General features: G+C 43.8%; 1 protein-coding gene across 6 annotated transcripts in view; it reads left to right on the top strand.

Moving 5' to 3' along the window:
- LOC109879358 (striated muscle preferentially expressed protein kinase-like) overlaps positions 1-15133 on the top strand; it is a 60018-nt gene that overhangs the window by 9002 nt on the left and 35883 nt on the right. For 3 of the 6 annotated variants that reach the window (XR_004203473.1, XM_031792816.1, XM_031792815.1), the window contains exons 3-4: positions 11977-12084; positions 14217-14355. Coding sequence is in view for 5 of the 6 variants with exons in the window: in XM_031792816.1 (XP_031648676.1) it covers positions 11977-12084; positions 14217-14355 (247 nt within the window). In the remaining variant the exon portion in view is untranslated. Of the gene's footprint in view, positions 1-390; positions 831-5728; positions 6658-8602; positions 8646-9699; positions 9730-11976; positions 12085-14216; positions 14356-15133 lie in introns of those variants that run through there. The other 3 variants (XM_031792817.1, XM_031792819.1, XM_031792818.1) reach the window with 3 other exon arrangements.

The following is a 15133-nucleotide window of genomic DNA, read 5'->3' as shown; positions in this document are numbered from 1 at the left end:
CTGTCAAAACAGACAGAAATGTAAACAACTCCCACTCAATAAGTTGTGTTCAAACGTTCTCTGTTCTTTAACGAGTTCAGATTCTGTTTCAGTGCATCACAGGATCACAGGAAGCCTTCAGTCTGTCACTAGTAGGGGGTTTTCTCAGTCCAAGCAGAGAGTCAGACAGGACAGTAAAGGTCGTTTCAGCCCTGTCTGTAATCTCCTTATTACAGGAGGGCAGGTCCACTGTAAGGGTACAGAGCAGGGGTAACAGGGGTGTACAATAGCCCACTCGAAATAGACCACCGGGCTTGGTGTTGTTGTGTTGGAGTAAGGGGGAATGGGGGAGAGAGAGAGAGAGAGGGCCTGAGCGAGGCAGAGGGAACCATCAGGCGCATTGAGGCAGCCATCTTAAGGAATATGTCCTCACCCTGGCCATGAAGTAGACAGGACATCTAGGAGTCTGGGAGGAGAAGCCATTTTAAGGATCTCATATTCACCCTTGCTTCCATGGGATTGGGATACACATTCCAACTAAGGAGAAGTGGCCATTTTGAAATGTCATTCTTACCTCACTAAGGTCAGGATTTGAGGGTAAAACCAGGAAGAACTGTCAAGTGTAGAGGTACGGGCTTAGATTGGGATTTGATGGTGATTTGAGAGTTCGACAAGAAGACGGACGTTTGATTAACGAGGATTACACATCTGAGAGGCCCAATGTTAAACGAATAAGAGAGTGAGAGAGATATCAACTGGAGCCATGCTAAAGAAGGAGTATCTGGAAGCTCGGAAGGCTTTGAGAAGTGTGAGTGACGGTGTGACCGGCCCCAGGAGAAAGAAACCCAAAGGTGAGTGTTAGAACTCTTTCTAACCAACCACATGGAAGAGGTGGGAAGTGTCTGGGCTCTTGAGTAGGTTCGTTCTTACTGTTCAGCTATCTATTATCTTATGACAATCTGATGTTGTTGTGCTTACTGGGATGAAGTCTGAAGTAAAGAAAGATGGGACCATGATGAGGTCACAACAGAGACAGAAGACCTCATCAGACTCATATTGTCCACTGTTCATTCTCTTCCATTACCTCATTATAGAATATTGAATGGTACAACACCATTGACGCCATTGACTTATTCTTCTAATTCTAGTTGGGGACCAGGATGTTTCAAACCTAACAGGTGTTGGCTGGCTGACAGGCCTCCAGTGGAAACCAATAATACTCATCTAATGAGCAGGCTATTCACAGCATCCCCCGATGATGATAACTAGACACGCACTGCCTCTGAGGATAGTCTCTTCTTCTAGGCTCTCAACTATTAACAGGCGCTGAGAAAAATGACTGGGCATTGCATCCATAAAATGACTGTACCAGCTACAGCAAATACTAGGGAGTACATTGTTTCAAAGGATAATATTGCAGTACTTCAAAGACTCTGTGGGAGCAGTTGTAAATACATTATCTCCCACCAGTGAGCCCCCCCCCCCCAGTTGTCTGTAAGTCTGTCAGCCCGACTGCCTGTCTGTCTGGTCACATGGTAGATACAGTACCTCCTAATTTTAGTCCATACTGTAGGCATAGAGTATCTCATAGTATCTCTCTCAGTCTCTCTCTGCACCCCCCTCTCTCTTTCTCTCCTTCTCTCAGTCTGTCTCTGCCCCCTTTCTCTCTTTCTCTCCTTCTCTCAGTCTGTCTCTGCCCCCTCTCTCTCCCCTCTTTATCACCCCAGTCCACTATCCAGTCCTGTGACTAACACAGACCAGACCTAGAGAATGAGATAAACTAGCAAGAGGCATCTGTGTGATGTGAAATCCCATTACATTCCCAGAATGCATCACAGTGCTTGGTCACGGACCACAATGTATCGCCATATTCAGTTATGTAAAGTACTTAAGTAAAAAATACTTTAAAGTACTACTTAAGTAGTTTTTTGGGGTATCTGTACTTCACTATTTATATTTTTGACAAGTTTTACTTTTACTTCACTACATTCCTAAAGAAAATATGAATAGTACCATAATACCATATTGTATTCCATACATTTCCCCTGACAACTAAAGTACTTCCCCTGACAACTAAAGTAATTTTGAATGCTTAGCAGGACAGGAACTTTTTGAAATTCAAGCACTTATCAAGAGAACACGTGGTCATCCCTACTACCTCTGGTCTGGTGGACTCACTGAACACAACAGCATCTTTTGGTAATAAAGTCTGAGTGTTGCAGTGTGCCCCTGGCTATCCGTCATTTTAAAAAACAAGAAAATGGCTTTGCTTAATATAAGGAATTTGAAATGATTTATAATTTTACTTCTACTTTTGACACTTAAGTATATTTTAGCAATTACATTTACTTTGATACTTAAGCATTTTTAAAACTAAATACTTTTAGACTTTTACTGAAGTAGTATTTTACTGGGTGTCTTTCACTTTTACTTGAGTAACTTTCTATTAAGGTATCTATACTTTAACTCAAGTATGACAATTGGGTACTTTTTCCACCACTGGCCATATTAAGGGAACTGACCTATTTTGTCAGGTGAGGAAAGATGATCCTAGATCTGTACCAAGGGGAAATTTCACCCCGGATCATGAGATGAGGTGCCTCCGTGTTTGGCCTGGCGTCCTGTTTATGTTCCTTCTCTCTAGTTAGGCGTCAGTCCCATGGTCTGAGGCCTGGAGGGGGCCAGGATTAGGTGATAGGATCAGGTTTCTGTGTGGTCGTCAGCAGTCAGTACAGACATGCCCACTGTGTCTGTCACCTGGGCCTGGACCTCTACACCACCCTGTATCTCCACAGGGTCTTACTCTGAGCTACGTTTACAACAAAGGAATGGCTTCTGTTCTATTAAAAGGCTATGACAATGGTACAATGTACAAACACACTGGGCAAAAACTGGTTGAATCAACGTTGTTTCCACGTCATTTCAACCCTAAAATGAAATGTGATAATGTTGAATCAATGTGGAAAACTGATTAGATTTGCAAAAACCTACAACCCCAAATTGAATGACAGGGTGATATTTTTGGTTGATTTCATGTTGAATTCATGTTAGCTGACAACTTAACCAAATGTAAATGGAAAGACGTTGAACTGATGTCTGTGCCCGGTAGGAAGTTTCCTCTAACTAGACAGGGAAACCGAAAACGAACATGTAGACCCGGGGAAACCTCAGGGCAAGAGGAATGATTACCTTGTCTTCCCCAGCAAACGTCTAGATATGGGTTGTGACTAACAGGTTTTGGAGAAGGCTCTGGGTTCCTCTGTTGGGATTGACCGTGTCCTGTGGTTGGACCTGTGGCGCAAAGTGACTCATATAAAAAAGCAACTCGATTAAGATGCTCCCACAGCGGGATCTGTTTTCTACCTCACGGAGCTAATACCAGATAAATGCCTCTGATAGAGTTGTGGGCCTGCAGAGAGTTCATCAGAGCTGCGCCACTGAAACCCCCCCCTGTCACAAAATCAATGGGCTTCCGTGAAGTCTGCTCTGTTTCTCATTGCTGTAAACTCATCCAAGTAGAGTAAATGGTATGCTGGCTACTGTATTGTATCAGCTAATTGATATCTGCATGGAAGTCATGTTGTTTTCATTCATTTTCCTGTAACTGATGATGGGGAAGAAAGAGGGGCGAGGAAGCTTCTTTAGACTATAAGAGATACGCCCATTGTGTTACTATGGTGACTTACTGTGATATAGTAACTGAATCCCCCTTAGGTCATTTGTCTGACAATGTATTGTAGCTTTGACACCTGCTTCTTGGATTTTCATTGGACTGCTGTAATAGAAGGCAGTGTTATGATTGGTCCGGGGACATATTGATCCCGGTCAAGTGAATTGTGTCTATCGTGGTGTATCCTGTATCTCACAGAGACCCTTGGTATTGATTACTCACTGCCAGAGAAAATTCCTTCTTTCTGGAGATGCATAGGGCGAGGTGATGGAGCAGGGATGAAGAGGGATGGAGGGAGACGAAGGGAGGCAGAGGGAAGGATGGGGAAAAGGGGAAGGAAGTAAGGAAGTAAGTAAGGAAGGAAGGAAGTAAGTAAGTAAGGAAGTAAGGAAGGAAGCAAGGAAGCAAGGAAGGAAGGAAGGAGAAGGCTTATAGCTATTGAGGCAGCTTTTGAGTGAAAAGGAACACTGTATAAGGAAGAAAGGAAGAAAGGAAGGAAGGAAGGAAGGAAGGAAGGAAGGAAGGAAGGAAGGAAGGAAGGAAGGAAGGAAGGAAGGAAGGAAGGAAGGAAGGAAGGAAGGAAGGAAGGAAGGAAGGAAGGAAGGAAGGAAGGAAGGAAGGAAGGAAGGAGAAGGCTTATAGCTATTGAGGCAGCTTTTGAGTGAAAAGGAACACTGTATTTTTGAATTAGAGTGCATTCACTTACTTAGAAACAGCCAAATGGGTAAAGAAACGACATTATTACGATCAATAGATGCTTTAGCTATAAAAAAGACTCATCTACATCTGTAAATGGTTGGCTTTCTCTGATTTATGGGCATGTGGTAATATCCCCTGGGTATTGACACTATAAACAATAGCGTGTCTCACGTAACAACGATAAAAAAGTGGATTTCTCAGCATAGCAGTCAATCGCAGTGAAAAATGCCCATCTAGTGTCTGGATGGCTGGGTGGTTTTTAAAATGAGATCTGGGTCCCCCTGTTATTATTTTTAGATGAATTTGATGGATATGGTGGACACAGATGTATCTGAGAGAACAATACATTATGCTGTGTGTGTGTGTGTGTGTGTGTGTGTGTGTGTGTGTGTGTGTGTGTGTGTGTGTGTGTGTGTGTGTGTGTGTGTGTGTGTGTGTGTGTGTGTGTGTGTGTGTGTGTGTGTGTGTGTGCGCAGAGAGAGAGAGAGAGAGAGAGCGCATGTGCATGTGTGTGTGACAGGCCTTTAATAAGAAGGGAGGATTTGTAGTGTCAGGTGATAGCAGTGGGAGGATGATGTGTTCTCTTCACCTTTCCTCGTTCCCTAATTCCTTTCACCACATCTGTTTGTTTCATGATCTGTTATTTCTAGTTGATGATTATTCCTGTGAGAACCGTAGAACGGCGAGGCGGTGTAGAAAGACATCATCATCTTTTCCCACATCATTTATTGATGGTTAAGACTCCATTTCCCTCACACACTCTGACCTGCTGACACACAAACTCAGGGTTTCCCAAACTCGGTCCCGGGGCCCCCCTGGGTGCACATTTTGTTTTTTGCCCTGGCACTACACAGCTGATTCAAATAATCAAAGCTTGATGATGAGTTGGTTGTTTTAGTCCGCTGTGTAGTGCTAGGGCAATAATCAAAACGTGCACCCAGGGGGGCCCCAGGACCGAGTTTGGGAAACCCTACACTAACGTAGTGAGAGAGATACACTGTGTATAAAACACCACAAAGACAAACGCACAACCTACTGTTGATGTCAAATGTACAGTGAATGTATCCATGCTGTTTGTTGTTCCTATTTAGTTGCGTATCTGTCAGAGTATATGGTGTGCATAGCTTGTATGTTGCACCAGCTAGCCATCAAGCTAATCTATCTACGCCATTTGTAGTGTTGGGGACAGAGCTGAAGCAGAGCGAGAGAAAGGGAGAGGGGCAATTCTGCTCTGTTCACTGGTGCAAATAACTGATTGCTATTTAGCGTGAAGTCAGATTTAGTAGAACGTCACAGACATGGACGATGAATGTATAATTGATGCCCTGGGGGTGGGGAGGCTGTTTTCTGAAGGCTGCATTCTTCCTCTCCTCTGTGAAGATACTGGAGCTGAAGAGAATCAAGCAGAGGAGGAGAGGAGAGAGGGATCCCGAAAAAAGAGGATTAAGGATTTGGATTTTGGGGAGGGTGGGGTTGGAAGCGGGGCACACTTCAACTGTGGGTTTATGATGTCAACAGAACGGAGGGAACTCTGTCTGATTCTATTTCCCACTTTCTATTCTCCCTCCATCTCTATTGGTCTGTCTTTCTCTCTACCCTCTCCTCTCTCTCCTGCTCCCTCTGTGCTTCCCCTCTGCTCTCTCTTTGTCTGCTCTCTCTCGCTCTTTCTCATTCTTGGCGGCTATCTCTCCTCTCCTCTCATTCCTCCTGCTGCTGTTGCTGTGTCAGAGAGAGGAGACAGAGAGGATGCTTTAGAGGAGCAGGTAGTTTTCCTTCCTCCGGATCACACCTCTCCACTGTTGTCCTCACGGTTTGGGGTCTCAATCTGTTCCTCTCTGCCTGACTACTGTTGCTCCGAGGAGGGGCTTGGTTGAAGGAGGGAGGGATGGGCTGGAGGGGATGGAGACCGGCTCGGCTTGTGTCAGCGTTCGGCTGAACATTTTCTCCTCCGGCAGCAGTCAGAGCAGAGTCTGCTACGTCAGAGTGATGCTGCTCACCTTGGCGGATGAACACTCTCACTCTCACACAAAGACACCTGGATATTGTGGGTTGTAATCCCCGAACGTTCCTCCTCTCATCCAGACCAGAGGATTATAAACACACACGCGTGTGAAGAGAGCTCAATCTCAATTATTGTGGTTGGCCCACACTCCATTTGGGTAGGATCCCAGCAGTGATGTTTTGCTGAGCAAGTGCCACAGGTAATCTGCAACCCAGAGTTGGGCATCGAGAGAAAGAGAGAGAGTAAGAGAGATACAGAGGCACTACTTCTAGACATGAAGAAAATCTGGTCCAAGAAGAGATTCCAGGTGAGTCTCTACCTTTCAGACACAAAGTTGCTTTGTTACACTTAGTGCATGCTCTTTTCTAAGCCGTTTTCTCATGGAGAACTACAGAGCTATAATGGCTTTGTGATAGATTACTAGAACCAAGAGGAAAAGGATACATACTTTGTCCCCCACCCTTTTACCATTTTACCAGTAAACACAGATCATTGTTGCTATTGGTTAATAAATGCAGGTCTGTACAGTGGAATGTCCTCAGTGTCCTCTGGGTTCTAGTGGCCTCTGTGGCACAGAGGGTATGGCTTTCCAGTTCCACATGACATGGTAACAAAGAATGCCACCCTGGGGGTCAATGTCCCATTCTGTTGGCTGGTGGGAAGATGCCTTTGGGAGCTGGGTGGAAAATCAGCTTTCGGACAAATTTCACGGTCAAATGTTTTTTTCTCCATTTATATTATAAATGTTCCATTTGTAAGACATTGTATTCTAATTAGCATATGTCTACCCTACCACATGTATCCTGGCAGAGAACGTCTGATATTTTGGATTTGACATTGGGTTTATCCCAAATGTGATCTGTGGAGAACAGAGAAGTGTGTCACTGGGCCACAGTGCAGACAACTGATATGTAGCACCAGATGACCAAGTAGAATTATGTGGTACAGTATGTACGACACAGTCTATATTCAGAAATAACCATATAAACCTTGTGAAATATCCTCTCCAAACTCTGCGATAAACAGTATAGCGCTTTGAGGAAACTATGGTGCCCAATGATTCCCTAGCCTTGCCAAGCCAGAAACCTTTACTGCGCAGAAATGCAGTTTGTGCCTGGTTCTGCCTACTACAGATGTAACATCTAATTTGATCACTCTTTTGTTGCTGAGATGCAAACCTGTGTCACGTCCTGACCGTAGTTCCATTTTTATGTCTCTATTTTAGTTTGGTCAGGGCGTGAGTTGGGGTGGGAATTCTATGTTTTGTTCTGTGTGTTATATTTCTGTGTGTTTGGCCTGGTATGGTTCCCAATCAGAGGCAGCTGTCAATTGTTGTTTTCTGATTAGTGTGTGTTGCACCTGACGGAGCTGTTTCGGTTGTTCTCTTTTGTCACTTTGTATTTAGTGTTCAGTTTATTAAAATGATGAACACTTTCACGCTGCACCTTGGTCCTCACCTTCTTCATACAACGACCGTTACAACTTGTGTCCTATTCAAGTTTTAAAAAGGCTTCTAAATTTTGTAATTTCCCCTTTCAAATGTCAGACTTAGCCCTAATGAAACATGTATCTACCCCTACAAAAAATGTCCATTAATATAACAATATTAACATTATAATGAATATTAATATTATAATCCACATAATAATCCACATTTCCTGTTGCTGCAGGATTATTTTCCTGCTGTAGCAAACTGGCTCAAATGAAGATCCTACATGATCTGATTGCCCAGAGTTCCCCATAAACAGGAACAGGAGATTGACAATGGACGCTTCTCGTTGCTTCGGTTGTTTTTTGTCTCACTGTGGCCACCAGGCAACACTTCATCAACAGGCTCTGGCTGGCAAATAGCAGTAGGCATGGTACTTAGAGAGCAGAGCAGCCTGATTGATCTAGCAGTTAAATCACTACTTTACTCTGACTTCAGTGTTTTCTGTGTCTCTGTACTGTAATGAGTCATTCCATTGAGCTCTTCAAGGTCCTGATCGATGGTTGGTCATAGGAGTCATAGGAGTCATCAAAGGTTATCGGAGTCATTGGAAGTAATGACTTATCAAGTTATCAGCGTGTAGGGTTGCAGGATGCAGGACATTATGGAGTTTGAGATATGAGCTTCTTCTCTTGTTTGGGCCTTTTCTTTTGGATTCTGACAAAAATGTTATCCTCTGATTTCAGTAACTCATTACGTTTCATGACTGTTGTACTTTTTGCTGGTTTGACTCATGCAACCCTCTGTCTCTCTATTATTCCAGAGGACCGGACACTCCACCAAGACGTTTGGAAGGTTCACCCATGGTGTGTTTTCTGTATGAGTTTTTGCACAGTTAGTACTTAGTAATTGCACAGTTAATAATAGTAAATACACAGTTAATGATAATTATTACACAGTTAAGAATGGTTTTACACAGTTAATAATGGTTATTACACAGTTAACAATGGTTTTACACAGTTAATGGTTATTACACAGTTATTACTTAGTAATTAAACAGTTAATAATAGTTATTACACCGTTAATAATGGTTATTACACAGTTATTAATACATAGTTATTACACAGAAACTGAGTTTTACTGTGCGTATTTAGCTTGTTGTTGTATCTGAGAACCACTTAACGCTTTCTGTATTAAAAAAGATCCTTGTTAAAACAATGATTTAGTACAGAGATTTCATGCATTTTTCATGTTTTAATTGCTGCTAGGAAAAAGACAGTGGGCTTTTTGTTATTTAGCTGTCAGAAGGCCTCTCCTCCGCCCCCACAAGCAATTTTCTTGTAACCATATTGTTGCCTCTCTGCATAACATCACAGAATGAATCATTTCTGAGGGTCTTAGTTTAGCATTACATCTGGAATCTCAGTCAAACAGAAATGCTCACAGATCCTTTTCCAAATCATATTGCCACCCAACTGTTAATCTAATCCACGGTGTGTATTGCAGCGAGACATTTTGAATTACAGCCTCTCATATTGCTGAGTCGATATTCCTTGCACAGTGTGTGTCCAGCTATTTAGTCCCATCCCACTTGGTACAGATGGGTGAACCCAAATACACAAGGAAATTGACTGTTAAAACTGTATGATCACTGTTATTGTCTATTTCACATTTACTCCCTTTTCTGTCATTTAGCAGATACTGTTATCCAAAGCAACATGTCAGTGAAACGAGGCATAACCCATTTGCTTGCCTCTTCCTCAGCAAGCTCCAGCAGTAGGCTATCTAAGCATATGTGTCAGGGATTTTAGACTCTAATGGGTATGGAGCGGATTGGTCATGTGGGTGAGAGAGATGGTGGTTTCTATAGTAACTGTGCCCTCCCGTCTGCCCTCTCTTCCTGCCACTATGGAAGCGAAGTTTTCCGCTCCTGCCGAAAGCAAAGCTATGGTAAACCAGTCTTGTTTTCTCTCGCGCTCTCGTTGTCATCTGTCCGTTCTCTCTCTCTCTCTCTCTCTCTCTCTCTCTCTCTCTCTCTCTCTCTCTCTCTCTCTCTCTCTCTCTCTCTCTCTCTCTCTCTCTCTCTCTCTCTCTCTCTCTCTCTCTCCCTCTCTCTCTCTCTCTCTTTCTCTCTCCCTCTCTCTCTCTCTCTCTCTCTCTCTCTCTCTCTCTCTCTTTCTCTTCTCTCTCTCTCTCTCTTTGTTATTATTGATTTGCCATATCAATGTGCTAAGCCCCTAGGGGACTTTTTGTAGATTCTTGTTACGTCTACAAGCCAAGATACTGTTGTGAAAGAGTTCCTCCCATGTTTGCCTGGACTCATTTCCTCTTCCCTTTCTTTCTTTATCATTTTCCATCTATTTGATTTCTCTGTCTCTTGAATATGTCTATTGCTCTATTCCAAACATTTGCACAGGGTTTTGCACCACACGCCATTTAGTTCTGACCACGTGACAGTTTCTTCTAGTGTTTCACCCATGAATAATGTCCTTTTAAGTCTCTTAATAAGTGGTTCATGTTTTTTCTTAACATGTTCCCTAGAAATGTCAGCTTCTTTGTAACATCTCTATTGATCTCATCAAAGGTCGCTGAAATGAATTCTCTCCTTTGAGATGATTTGCACAAGGCCTCCACATAAAGGGCCACAGCTACAGTACATATTGGGTGCTAATATCTATTAAAGAGATAGAGTGCAAGTCAAAAGTCTGGACACATCAACTCATTCCAGGGTTTTTCTTTATTTTTACTATTTTCTACATTGTAGAATATTTAATCTAAATATATGTCAGTTGTGTTGTGACAAGGTTGGGGGGTATACAGAAGACAGCCCTATTTGGTAAAAGACCAAGTCCATACTATGGCAAGAACAACTCAAATAAGCAATAAACGACAGTCCATCATTACTTTAAGACATGAAGGACAGTCAATTCGGAACATTTCAAGAACTTTGCAAGTTTATTAAAGTGCAGTCGCCTAAACCATCAAGCGTTATGATGAAACTGGCTCTCATGAGGACCGCCACAGGAAAAGACCCAGAGTTACCTCTGCTGCAGAGGATAAGTTCATTACAGTTACCAGCCCCAGAAATGTCAGCACAAGTAAATGCTTCACAGAGTTCAAGTAACAGACACATCTCAACATCAACTGTTCAGAGGAGACTGTGTGAATCAGGACTTCATGGTTGTATTGCTGCAAAGGACCACTACTAAAGGACACCAATAATAAGACGAGACTTGCTTGGGCCAAGAAACATGAGCAATGGACATTAGACCGGTCCAAAAGTTTTATTTTTGGTTCCAACCGCCGTGCCTTTGTGAAACGCAGAGTAGGTGACCACCTTCTAGACTGGAAGCCAGTCTAGAACGTCGTTTCTATAAAGGTATTTCAACCAGTCTAGTGGTGTATTTCTAGATGCCACATTTGGCTTCACATCACGGTGTCACGAGAATTTTCAATCCCAATGATAATAATTGACCATCAATAGCTCTGACCAATCCCCGAGGTTTGTAAGACCCTGGGTTTAATAATAATTGGTCAAAGACTCAGCTTATGCAAAAGATTAGTACAGTTTATTCAGAGAACGTTCTGAAGTCCATTATACAAAGACATCCATTTTATAGATGCGCACATACTTCCACACAAACAGTAGGTATCCTACGCACATACATACACACAAACAGTAGGTGAGTTTTATAGTTCTCACCACTGTGTATCACACCCAGCCGACGGTTCCATTCCTCTGAGATTAGGGGAACATTGAGAAGTACTCCCTGTCCTCATAAGTTTCTCAGAGTTCCTGCCAGGTCGGTTCAAACACAGTTTAATTGTTCTCTGTATTTTCTGAGGCACACACACATTTCTCTCTCTCCCAGTCCAACCTAGTTGGACTTATGTTTAATACTTTAACTATTCCTTATACATGCTACATAAACTATACTCCCTGATGGTTACATTTCAGGGTAGAACTATTTCATCATTATCTTTAAACATATCAATTATTTTATCACACGGTTCAGTGACTCCCCCTTGTATTACCTCTGAAGGAGACCTGCCAAGGCTCAACTCTATTGCCCATTATCCTCTCTGTCGCTAAGTGAAAATGAAGTGTCATTTGTCACTGTGACTCAGACTCAGTTGTTGTTTTATTCCTCTCTCGGTTTCTTCTCACCGTCCTCTTCCTCATCTTCCTCCCCTCAGACTCTGAAACCACAGAGGATGAAGCCACGGAGCCCCAGGTCCCAATTGAAACCAAGGAAGGACCTGGCGGACGGCACCAGGACAAGGCTGGCCGTAGAGTGCCTGCAGGTAATTCACTTAATTCATTAACTTGAGCATGATCTGTGATTTAGAGGCCCGTCCTTAATCAAGTCTGTAAATCAGGTTTCCCGGGATTAGGACATAAGCATAATTCTTCCGGCACTAAGTAAATGAATGTGTTTGCATGGCTTTAACGTGACTGTCGGTTATGGCACTATGTGTATGTTGGCATAAGCCCTACTCGTTGGATGAAACGTATATATAATGTGACAGACTCCTTTAATCCTTCACGTCATGATGTAATGGTGTGACAATGTGACATTCTGACCTACATGCTGCCTCGGTTGGAGCCGTTGCATTCTCCGTCCGTCCGTCTGTCTGTCTGTCACCGTCACCGTCACCGTCACCGTCACCGTCACCGTCACCGTCACCGCCACCGCCACCCTACAGAGTTAGGGTCTGGATAGAGAGCCCTGGCTTTCAGAAAACAGAGCATTTCCCCATCGTGAACATCACATCATAACCACCCCTTTACTTAGCAGCACCAACTCTTTGTGTATGGAAATATAGATGAAACAGGATTTGATAGGGAACTGATGATGATTTGTTATGGGGGTATCACAGTGCTCATCGGTGCCACCAAAGCAGATGCTTCACAACAGGGGTCACCAGCCTGTCTAAATGTAGTCCATGAAAATGGATACACTCCTCTAGCAGCACAAATCTATGTTCAATTCTGTCCTCCTTGCTTGGTTGTAAAGAGACTGTTTGCACTTTCGAAGGTTTCGTGTTGACAGACCGAGAGTGCCGTCGTTCCCGAAAGAGGAGAGAAGAAGTGAGAGAATGGCGCTATCAAATGAGAGTGGAGGAGGGATTCAATGTTTGTTCTTTTCATACGAAGGAACCAACACAAAGACTTGGCTTTCACTCATCGCCCCACCTGCAGTGAGATGTTGAATACATTACCAAGTATCAACCAGATAACAACGCAAATTGCATTTCCTCGAATAACTGTCCCTTAGCACAGCACAGAAATCATCTTCACTAATAATGTAGCTAATGCATGTCAATTATATTCCACCAGATCATTTAATTCATTTCCCCCCCAAAATAAAAATAAAAATCTTAATTGGTTCCAACAGAACCTTTTGTTAACCGATAATGCATACACGTAGGATGCTTGTGGTTAGTAAGGTGTTGTGTGAGGATAATGTCTTTCATCATCATTAGCTTCAGAATGAGTCATGGAAAATGGAAGACCCATTTAAAACAAATCCCGTTCCACTCCTGCGTGGGAGGATTCGTAGACCACTCCCCTTCCTTCCACCCGGAGCGCCCGGAGAAGCACTGCCAGGGGGGATCCACCTCACTGCCAGAGAGGCTTTTAAGGATCTGCATGGCAAGATTTTGGAAGGCTGTGTGCTTTTATTAGTAGGCTCCATCCTCCGTCTACTACAGTTTGCTCATATTGAGCATTTTAGAGATCTGAATTTGTGTTTTGTCTGTGGAGCTGAGTCTGTTTAGAATCCTCAGTGCTCGTGGGAGATGCTGCTTGCTTTATTTTCCCTCGTTTCCTAGTCTCGTCCCAATAAATGGGTTTAGTCGTTAAAGGAAGCTGCTGACTTCAAGTTGTTTCAGCTGCCGACGCATTTCTGTCTCCAACTCCACTCGATAAAATGTCAATCACTATCTGATTGATCGAGCTCAGGGGTTGTTTCAGGGCTTGGGGTGGAACACATTTACTTATTTCCTTCTTTCCCGCCTCTCTACTTAATCAATCATCTTTGTTGGTTTAGACATTCCTCTAGTGCTTGTCTTAACCCTCCCTCCCTCCCTCCCTCCCTCCCTCCCTCCCCCTCCCTCCCTCCCTCCCTCCCTCCCTCCCTCCCTCCCTCCCTCCCTCCCTCCCTCCCTCCCTCCCTCCCTCCCTCCTCTCTCTCTCTCTCTCTCTCTCTCTCTCTCTCTCTCTCTCTCTCTCTCCTCTCTCTGTCCTCTCTCTTTCTCTCCCTCTCTCTCGCTCCCTCTCCCTGTCTCTCATGCTCTCTCCTTCTCTTTCCCCCACTCTCTCTCCTCCCTCACTCCCTCTCCTTTATTCCTTAAATTCTCTCTCTCTAATCCACATTATTCTCTAAGTCTCCATCTCCAGCCTGACCCCTGACCCCTGTCCTCTGTCCCTGCAGGTGAAGGATGTAGGATGATGGACTCCAGCCCTGACCGGAGGGCCACCCTTCCTGGGGGCCATGATCCAGTGGTGGAGAGGGAGCTCATGGCTTTGGGCTCGCGGCCCCCAGGGGCCCAGGACCCAACACACCCCGGCAGGCAAGCTCTCTGCGGAGGGACCGATGGGGGGCCAGGGGCCCTAGTCAGACACCTGGGTGTGGAGCCCTTGATCCGGGCATCACATGCTAACCTGGCTCGCACTAACCAACCCATGCTGGGGTCAGAGGAAAGTGTGTCTGTAGGAAGCGACTACTATGGAAGCATGTTCAGCCTCTACAGGGGAAGAACGCTTTCCATGCCTTTATAGGAACAACTTCTTCTTTTCACTGATTAGAAAAAGAGTGGCCTCCTAACCAATTTCCCAACTTTAACAGATACAACAAACACAAAATATTACATTACACATCATGATTTTCCCAGATCCATTTATTCCCAAAGATTTCATATTTTCTATCGAATGTATTTTACATTTCCTTTTGTGTCCTTGCCTTTTAGCTTTTCACAAATCATCATTGCTTCCGATAGTATATTATTTCTGTTTGTTAAATCATACCTTCCTTTGACTTCATGCCATGACATTTTCCAGCTGTGTTCAGTTCTGTCTTGAGCTTGGTTCTATTTTATTATGATATCAAAAAGTACCACTGAAGCCTTCGGTTTCCCTGGGTTTTTTGCTGCCTGCCATGTATATTGACCAAATGGTTTCCCGTGTTCTACTTGCATTACCGGCAGATTATCCTGGATATCTTCATAGCGTTAGTGTCACACGCATGAATGGAAGTGTGAATCAAAGCTGATGTTTGTCTGCATGTCTTTGCGAGCTAGTTTCATCCCAACTAAACTGACTGTGTGTCCAGCTAACATGAGAGGTGTGTGT

The sequence above is a fragment of the Oncorhynchus kisutch genome, linkage group LG16, assembly GCF_002021735.2.
Source record: "Oncorhynchus kisutch isolate 150728-3 linkage group LG16, Okis_V2, whole genome shotgun sequence".
NCBI classification, from domain to species: Eukaryota; Metazoa; Chordata; class Actinopteri; order Salmoniformes; family Salmonidae; genus Oncorhynchus; species Oncorhynchus kisutch.
Note: the sequence above shows the minus strand (reverse complement) of the source record. Positions and strands in the feature narration are given on the sequence as shown.